The sequence below is a fragment of the Coenobita brevimanus genome, chromosome 52 (assembly GCF_032717465.1).
Source record: "Coenobita brevimanus isolate Jiangsu-jjx chromosome 52, ASM3271746v2, whole genome shotgun sequence".
NCBI lineage: Eukaryota > Metazoa > Arthropoda > Malacostraca > Decapoda > Coenobitidae > Coenobita > Coenobita brevimanus.
This window is the reverse complement of record NC_137005.1, coordinates 157480-167500: the sequence shown is the minus strand read 5'-3', so window position 1 is coordinate 167500 and position 10021 is coordinate 157480. Positions and strand designations below refer to the sequence as shown.

General features: G+C 43.6%; 1 protein-coding gene across 1 annotated transcript in view; it reads right to left on the bottom strand.

The window, feature by feature from the left end:
- rt (Protein O-mannosyltransferase rt) overlaps window positions 1-9669 on the bottom strand; it is a 73756-nt gene extending 64087 nt beyond the window's left edge. Inside the window, exon 1 of the mRNA XM_080272866.1 lies at window positions 9460-9669. Within this exon, the coding sequence (XP_080128992.1) occupies window positions 9460-9615 (156 nt within the window). The 5' untranslated portion in view covers window positions 9616-9669. The remainder of the gene's footprint in view (window positions 1-9459) is intronic.
- Between the last annotated feature and the right edge of the window lie 352 nt (window positions 9670-10021).

Below are 10021 nucleotides of genomic sequence, written 5' to 3'. Positions count from 1 at the left end.
CTTTGTCATGGAAAACGTCCAGTACTGTAGCGCATCACACAATGAACTGCAAGACAAGTAATATTCGACACAACTATGGAACAATTCGACATTCTGGCTGCTCGACGAGGTCACTGGATTTCCGGGCCGTATTGCTGCTGATACTGAGGCACCATAACACCTTCTTGGCCAATGATTTTCCATTCCGTATTACACTGTCATATTTTCTTGTACCGTATGTCTAAATATTTTTTGTACCAACTCCGTTTAAAATGATGCTACGAAGTGTCCAATGCCACCAAGAATACGGCCCTAATAACCATAAATACAGCTATACAACATTATTCCCTGCTGTAGTCATCTGACAGGGATTGGGTTTTCCCGCTGTAGGCCAGGTACGGCGGGGACGGACACACACACACACAATTTTATATACATACATAACTTATGTTCCTTGTATGGTTAAAAACAAGCTGAATAACACACACACACACAATTTTATATACATACATAACTTATGTTCCCTGTATGGTTAAAAACAAGCTGAATTACTGCGCACATTAAAGGAAAATTAAAGGCGACTGTGCAAAGAGTTTGTCACACATGTGCAAATACGAAATCATAAACGTGTGTGTGTGTGTGTGTGTGTGTGTGTGTGTGTGTGTGTGTGTGTGTGTGTGTGTGTGTGTGTGTGTGTGTGTGTGTGTGTGTGTGTGTGTGTGTGTGTGTGTGTGTGTGTGTGTGTGTGTGTGTGTGTGTGTGAGAGAGAGAGAGAGAGAGAAAATTCTAACCTAATGTTTTATACCTCTGGAGAGCCCCCCGGTAGTGCCATGATTAATATGAAGGCTATATCTAACTACTGCCAATGTAACGCGTGTCCTCGGCTGCACAAGACAGGCTGGCAGCAGTAATAAAGCAGAAAGTGACATTATCGGCCTCAATAAAACTGGAACTTAGCGTCCTACTCTACGTGGCACAGGCCTCGTATCATCCCTTCCTTTGCGATTCATTTTTCATACCGGTACTACACCTTATCATTCTCACGCTTGTCATTACACCGCTTTAAAATCAAAATGGTTTCGATCAATACTATAGGTTTCGAAGGTGCTATGTACTGAATAAGTACTGTATATAACTAGGGAACAGGTGGCAGAAATAAATAGCATTGTTGCCATATTGTAACCCCACGGTAAGGGAGATGCCTCGAAGAGCTGGGTCAAGCAAAAACTGACGTAGCAGGAATATTCGTGGTGTGGTGTAATGTGATGCAGGGCGGTGGTCCTGGTATAGAAGGAGGACTGATGTGGTGTGGAGGAGAGCGAAACTGCTGTGTGGTGCGTACTGGTGAAGGCTGGTGGTGTGGTATGGTGTGGTGTGTGAGGTTTGGTTTGGTATGGTGTGGTGTGTATGGTTTCGTTTGGTGTGGTATGGCGTGTGAAGTTTATTATAGGAGGGTGATATGTGGACGGTGACGTGGTAGTGTGTGGCAGAGGGTAGGTGACAGTGTGCTGGTGGTGGTGGTGGTAGTAATGCCCTGGGCGTCTTGCCACGGTGTCGGTGGAGTGAGGCACCACCCACAGTCCCACACACAGTAACGGTAATAACGCCACTCACAGCCAACCTGCCCTGCCCTGCCCTGCCCTCTGCCTCATGACCCCTCCCACACCAACACTCACCACCACCGCAACACACACGATATCTTCACCCTACTTCCGGTGTTTCCAGGACAAGGCTACACACCCACACTTTACTGACAAGACGCGTCACTCCCCCCCCCCCAGCTATCACTATGCATCATACTCTGCAATTTACAAATATGTATACTATTATAATGTATATATATACATATATATACATTATATATATATATATATATATATATATATATATATATATATATATATATATATGTGTGTGTGTGTGTGTGTGCACCGGTATATACAAATAGCCTACATACAAGTACACTGCCATCAGGTAACTCTTGCGATACACTCATTACGGATACGGATATGGTCATATTAACTCCAAACCACTGACAGACAGGAAACTACTCCCAAGAATAGGCCTACACACAAGTACAGGTATTTTAGTCAAAAAAAAAAAAAAAAAAAAAAAGCCTGAAACATATGTAATTACATTTAAATGGTTCTTCTATTTTTTTTTCTCAATCAAAATAAAGCTATACAGAAGTGTATTTACCAAATTAAACTTTTACAATTCATCATTTAAAATTTACCCAGGTGCGCGGTAGACACTATATGGCTGTTTACCTTCACAAGGCACAGTCCACTACGGTATACATTGACATTCGTCTTGTGGCAGTAATATACAGTACGGCACATCACAATAATTTATCACAACTGCCACAGTATTCAGTAATATTAATGACTAGCAATAAATGGCTTTGCACTGTGCCACGACCTACATAACCTAATAAAACTGTGTGTGGATGGTGTGGTCTGTGGGCTGGAGCCGAAAACATTAAGGTCAAGCAAGGTGACAGCATGGATGTAGGCTACAATTACGACCATAAATATCGATCCAAGTCAATACGATAAACAACAGGATAGTGAGCAATTACATTAGAAACCTTGAGACACGATCATCACACTTCTAAAAATTATGTAAAGCTTTATAACGGGTCAACAGAAGTGATGTGATAGTATCTAATATACTATAGCACTATGTGTGTGTGTGTGTGTGTGTGTGTGTGTGTGTGTGTGTGTGTGTGTGTGTGTGTGTGTGTGTGTGTGTGTGTAGTTTCGGCTGCCCAAAACACACACACACACACACACACACACACACACACTCATCAAAATACTTGAACCTATAGTGTTAGAATGACGACGACGATGACTGTCACAGAAATAAGCAAATCACACAATCTTTAGCTGAAACAAGATAATCTGCCCTTAGTAAATTACGGTAATCCACTCATAATAGCATCTATGGCATTTATTTCTGCTGAGTACATCATAGGAAGTTGTGATTAGTACGCTAAGGACAACTAACCAAAGCTACGCGGTTTTATTACAATGGTCATGCGTGCCGGAGGGTTGAATGGCGTCTCAATAACACACATTACGATGATCAAAAATCATTCATCTGACCCTACGCTTACCCAAATTCAAATGTAATTTCCCAGTTTGACTCTACGATAACACTGTGACAAGACAGAAAGGTACACAGAATAGGGTAGCTGGAGAGACATGAGAGTGGATGCTGGCTGCAAGGAGAGTTCTCTCTCTCTCTCTCTCTCTCTCAGAGAGAGAGAGAGGGTGGTGGGGAACGTGGAGGAAAGGGGGAACATGGAGGAAAGAGGCAACACTGGAAAAAGACAAGAAAGAAAAAGGAGAAGGTACAGTAGGTGAGCGGTAAAGTGGGAAGGTGAGGATGGATGCGACCTGGTGAGGTGGAAGGAAAGGAAGAAGATTAGGTGGGGAGAGGGAGGGTGGGTAGGCAGGAAGGATGGAGGGCAGGGAGTGATGGTTGGCAAGATGGGGTTGGGGGATGAGAGAGAGGGGGGGGGGGATGGAATCAGGTAAAGGCGACGTGGCAGTGGTAAAGGCCCCCAGGAGACTGGAGAGGGGCGGGGCTGAAGAGTCATTCCTCTAACAGCGTCAGCCCCAGGATTTTTCGAGACTACCAAACGATTATATTCCGCTTCAAGACGAAAACCCTAGTACCGGTTGAAGGCTGCATCTATCCCCTCCTGTTCGAAAGGAGGTACCGGTAAACATGACATTTTTTAAACACTGAGGCATATAATATAGCCTATAGTATCAAATTCTGGCCGCCAGCGGACGATTTTCCTCACCTTGCGAAAGACCTCTTGAATGCATTTATTTACAAAAGCTCTGGGTAACCCCACCAGTTCAAAACTTCCTCCTAAACAATAGTCGTCTGGTGGTGGCAATTAGAAAAAGTGGTTAAAGTCTTCCGCTCGAGGACGTCAGTTTTACTACTGCTGCAAATACGGGCCTTTGGCTGCTTACTATGACGATTTAAACCTAACACTTTTTTGACCGAAATAAAATCGTATGGACACAGGAAGAGTAAAATAAACAAGACACCGCACTGTCTCTTCTTTCTACCTTTAGGGGCACTGATTTCGAACTGAAAGTGTAATATTTATAAGTACAGTAAAGTATACTCCATTAAAACTTCAATACGAGTTCTTCCCTACGTTACTTGCGTAAAATACCGGTAGTCTGGATGCTTCAGAAATACGCTTCGGGCGGAATGGGTTTAATCTGCCTCGTTTACCACCAATTCTGTTCCACAAGATTGCCAATCACGACATGATGACATTTATAATTTTGGATAATGTTTTGGTCAACCACTGTAATGTTCCCATGTGAGAGTGCAAACATTCAATAAACTAGTTTAACCCTCTCAAGGTCGGGACAACTCTAGTAACCACATTTTTTTCAATCATGAGCCTGGATGGGTTATTTTTTTTCGTTGCCGTATATGCACTTACGTACCGTACCGTGTCGAACTTTATTCATGTCAACAACCTAGTCTGTCCAATAAAACTCTTACAGTATAAATCATAAAGCTTTCGTACTATCGTGTACCCTACCCACCTTATTCAGTTTAACACGAATACTGTTCGTGTGGGATTTAACTTCTAACCGACAGCGTCCGGGTAAGTACACTATTTCGGCTAAAGCTGGATGATTGTTCTGCCTACGGCAACTCCAACTTGTCAAAATAAAAAATAAATGGAGAATCTTAAAAGTCGCGAACGACGATTCTGAAAACAATTAGCTACACGGAAAAATCCGCCTTATCTCCTTATCTCACCTCCCACCCATCTCTCTCTCTCTCTCTCTCTCTAGGAGATTGCGCCTTGGGATATGGTGGGTGGATGGTAGAGAGGGACACGAGGAGGAAAAAATGTGGGGGAGGGACGCCACCACCAGCCTGCTAACGTGGTCATAGCCTGGGGGTGACCTTCTGCCTCTGTGACCTCTCTCTCTCTCTCTCTCCACCACGATCAGCCCCCACCCCTTTCCTTTCCCATTCTTCATTCCATTCCAAACCTCTCACAGTTTTGTCACTAATTACAAATAATAATAATAATAATAAGAGCCACAAACCAACAATGATCCAGTACTGAATATCCTAACCCCAAATCCCACCTGAGATGCATGTAGGATAAGTATCGGTGACAAACACAAACCTAAAAACACAAAACTGCAAAAGCATATTACACCAGCACTGTCACACAGCTGAGTTCAAGACGGCCTGTAAGCTTGTCGTAAAAGGCGACTAAAAGGGTTGGCGGAGGGTTAGTGCCCCTCCCCGGAAAACAACTAACTAAAAAAACAAACAAGAAGCCTCGGACAAGGACTGACCAAACGTTGACGACCCAGGACCGGACAAAGGACTTGGTAATGTGTACATGGAATGTAAGAGGAGCGAATGATGAGGTGAAAGAGAGAGAGATTGTCCAGGTGCTTGAGGATGCGAAAGTGGATGTATGTGGAATAACTGAAACAAAATGGAGAGGAGAAAGTGTGAGAGAATGGGAGTATGGATGGGGTATATGTGCAGGAGTAGATGAGAATGAGAGGGCAAAGGAAGGAGTGTGTATAGTTGTGAGTAAAAGATGGAAGAAGAGCATAAGACAGTATGGATCAGTTGGGTCAAGGATTGTGTGGGTAAAGTTGAAAGTTGGAATACAAATGTGGGCGATTGTGTGTGTGTATGCGCCAACGCAAGATCGTGCTAGAAGAGTGAGAGAAGAGTTCTGGACAAATGTGGAAGTGTGCATGGAAAAGTTTGGAAGGAATGAGAGAGTGTTTTTGATCGGTGATATGAATGGTAAAGTTGGTAATGTGAAGGTGGATGGAATAGTTGGTGAGTGGGGTGTGCCTGCTGAGATAGATGAGAATGGGAGTGCGTTAGTGGACATCTGTGCTGGGAGGGGGTTGGTAATAGCCAATACCCTCTTCAGGCATAAAATGATCCACAGGTATACATGGCGAGTGATGAGAAGGGTGGGTGGTGAACTGAATGAAAGGAAGGCAATGATTGATTATGTGTGTGTGGATGAAAGGATGCGAAGATGTATATTGGATGCAAGAGTTTATAGAGGTTGGGGGAGTGGCCTTTCTGACCACTACTTGGTGGTGGCCAGAATTAGGATGCAAGTAAGATGGAGGAATAGAAGAAGGGAAAGACGAGAGGAAGGAGTAGTTGCAAGGAGAGTGGAAAGGTTACAAGAGGATGAGAAAAAGGCAGAGTATAAGAGAGAAGTGGGGGAGTGATTGGGTAAATATGAATTGGAGCAGATGGGAGACGTGGAAGGTGTGTAAGATATTTACAGAAGAAATATGTGCAGCATGTGATGTGGTGTGTGAAGGAAGAGAAGACGGAGGGGGTGCAAGGAACAGCGTGGTGGACTGAAGAGGTGAAACAGGCTGTGGCACAAAAGAAGAAAGCATACAATGAATGGATGAGAAAGAGGTGGAAGAAGTTGAGAGGCAGAAGAGAGAGTTATATGTGGAAAGGAAGAGAGAGGTGAAAAGATTAGTAAGAGAGAGTAAGAAGAGAGTGGATGAGGAATTTGGAAGGAATTTGAGTGTAAAGTGGAGGGACTGTAAGAAAATGTTCTGGAGAGAAGTGAAAAGAGTAAGACAGGGTGGAAGTGAAGTTAGCAGGGGAGTGAAAGATAAACATGGTAGATTACTAGTGGAGAAGGGAGAAAAAGTGAGCAGATGGAGAGAACACTTTAAGGAATTGTTGAACGTAGAGGATGGAAGTAATGCGAGTATAAGTGGCTGGGGAATGGCTGGGAGAAGGAGGGAGGTGAGAAGACAGGTAGAAATCAGTAGGATAGAGATTGTGGAAGCAATGAAGAAAGTTAAATCGGGGAAAGCCCCAGGAATTGATGGAGTGTGTGGTGAGATGCTGAAGCATGGGGGAGAGAGAGTAGTAGAATGGATGTGGAAGATGTGCAGATTGGCCTGGGAGGAAGGTAGAGTCCCGGAGGATTGGAAGTCAGGTATAATTATTCCCTTGTACAAAGGAAAAGGGGAAAAAGAAGTGTGTGGTAATCATAGGGGCATTTGTCTTCTTAGTATAATAGGAAAAGTGTATGGTAGGATACTTATAGACAGAGTTAGAGAAAGAACAGAGAAATTAGTTGGAGAAGAACAGGGAGGCTTTAGGAAGGGAAGAGGTTGTGTAGATCAGATATTCATTCTTAGATCTTTATTGGAAAAGTTTCTAGAGAAGGGAAAGAAGTTGTATGCGGCTTTCATGGATTTGGAGAAAGCATATGACAGGGTGGATAGACAAGGATTGTGGAAAGTGTTAAGAATATATGGAGTAGATGGGAAGTTGTTGAATGCTGTGAAGAGTATGTATGATGGTGCTAAGGCTGCAGTGCGTGTGGATGGTGAACTAAGTGAATTTTTCTCTTTGAAAGTTGGTTTGAAACAGGGATGTGTCATGTCTCCATGGTTGTTCAATCTGTACATGGATGGGGTAATAAAAGAGGTACAAGGTAGGGTAGTGATGTTGGAGTGGCCCTGGTGAGAGAGGATAGTGTTTGGAAACTCCCTGTACTGTTGTTTGCAGATGATACTGTGTTGTTGAGTGAAGATGAAGGGGAGCTACAAGGCTTGGTGGATGAGTTTGAGAGAGTGTGTAAGAAACGGAACCTAAAGGTGAATGTAGGGAAGAGTAAAGTGATGGTCTTTGAGAGAGGTGAAGTCAGTGAATGTATAGCGAGGTTGGATGGTGAGGAATTGGAAAATGTGAGTAATGTTTAAGTATTTGGGTAGTGTGATGAGTAAGGATGGAGGTTTGAGGGTGAAGTGCTTGAAAGGGTACAGCAGGGAAGAAAGGTTGCTGGTTCCTTGAAAGCAGTGATAAGAAACAGGGAAGTGAGCATGGAAGTAAAAAAGTTACTACATGACAGTATTGTGATACCAACTCTAACGTACGGAAGTGAAGCTTGGACGTTGTTGGAAGGACACAAGTCAAGAGTGAGAGCAGTGGAAATGAGTTATTTAAGAGGAGCTTGTGGAGTCACGTGGAGAGACAGGCTGACGAATGAGGATATAAAGGAGCGTTGTGGTGTTGATGTGGATGTGATAGGAAGCGTTGTGAGGAACACACTGAGGTGGTTTGGCCATGTGGAGAGGATGGAGGGTGAAAGACTGACGAAGAGAGTGTATGTGAGTGAGGTGGAGGGTGGAAGAGGGAGGGGGAGACCGAGGATGAGATGGAGGGATGGGGTGGAGAGGTATATGAGAGAGGGGGGTGTGAGTTGGGAGCAGGGTAGTGAAATGGCGGGGGACAGGGCGACTTGGAGGCGATTTGTTTGTGGCCACCCCAAACGGGATTGAGGCGTCTGGCAATAGATAGATAGATAGAGACGATTTGCATTCGACAATCTTTGTGAAATGGCACTTTCATCACAAATGCTTAACTTCAACTACGTTTCACAGCTTCTACAAACATACACTTACAAATAAATATATAAATTTAAATACAATCTCAAAGCAGATAGCTCCAGTCACACCTCGGCAACTACAGTAGGCTATCCTCATCTTAAACATTCATGTTCAAACTGTTGTTTAGTTCAATCAAATTTTGTTAGTTATTTCATACCTGGCTTATGAAAATAGGGTTTCCCTTTAGCAATTCATTAAGGCAGCCTTCTTTGCTATTCTTGTTTCATTCTAGCACTCACACTAGAGTTGCCTAGCATGAACAAACTGGAGTACTGTAGTAATCCTCCCTTCTAATGTGCAATGCCAATTTATCCATACAATTAGTACCACGATTTTCAGGGAAACTTGCCAATTAGCTTTAAAGATGCCTAAATATAATTCGTTCGACTTTTTAAAAAATACATAAGCAGCTTATAACTAACTCAGGACACCATTCCTATTGGTCTATGACATGTAAAATAAATTTCAAAAGAAATGTCTTCCGTCCACTTGCAACACATCTCCCCGGTTCCGCTGCCATGCCCAAGGGACGGATACGGTGCTTGAGGTTAGGAAATTCCGTGGAAAACACAGCCTTTCGTAACTAGCCTTCACGCAACGACACGCCTACCTTCCCACATTCGCAGGCCATTTCAACATCCGCAGAACATACTGTCATCCAGGTTAAGTTTACTCACTCTCTTGACCAGCAGTTTCTCTTGAATGGCTCATGCCACCCCTATTACTTCTCCTATTAAACCGGCACTACCTCCAGATTACAAGTTTATCACCATACCACTAAAAGTATTTGTCCAAGTATACAAAACAGCCCCCATGCCATTTATAATACACGATGCATAAAGCAGGCAGCTGGTTGAGATTTAATGGTTCGCTGTAACGAGGTAAAGCGAGCTAAGCCTGTTGCCGGCTGGATGTAGGTTACGGTTAAAGAGTAGCCTGATCTTCTCCCACCAGACTAGGAATCCGGATGATTAAGTCATGCACAAGGGAGACACGATTAACTTACAGCATCCCTGTCGATCTTCTCGTTGAGATGTTTCAGCTGTTCGATGCTCTTCTTCAATATGTCGTGGTCTTTTGCTATTCCCTCAGTCTCCTTACTACCTTTCTTCTCAGCCTTCGGAGACGACTTGTTCTTTCTATTCCTCACCCCGGCATCCATGGTGAAACAACCGCGGGAGGAAAGTAGTTATTAAATGTATCACAAGTTACCGCACACCCCTAACACCATGGAAGCCCAGGACTGAATGACAGGTGAGGAGGAAAGACCTTGGAGAGTGCACGACGCTGTCTGCCCAGCCCGCCATCTGTCGAGGACTGAATGAACTACCTCGGTCTCCACTTGTCAATATTGTTCCAGTTTTGTTCCACCGCTGATGAGGAAATATCTCATATTAGCTAGCTAAGTATGTCAATAATCCAACTCAAATTCTTTTCAATGACAGAAAATGCATTCCAGAGGAAGGTAGAACCATATAAATATGTAACTAAAACGCTGTTGGAAATGTCCATGGTACATTCTGCGTAACTGAGCTCACCAGAGAAAACTTTTAGGAGTAACTCATCTT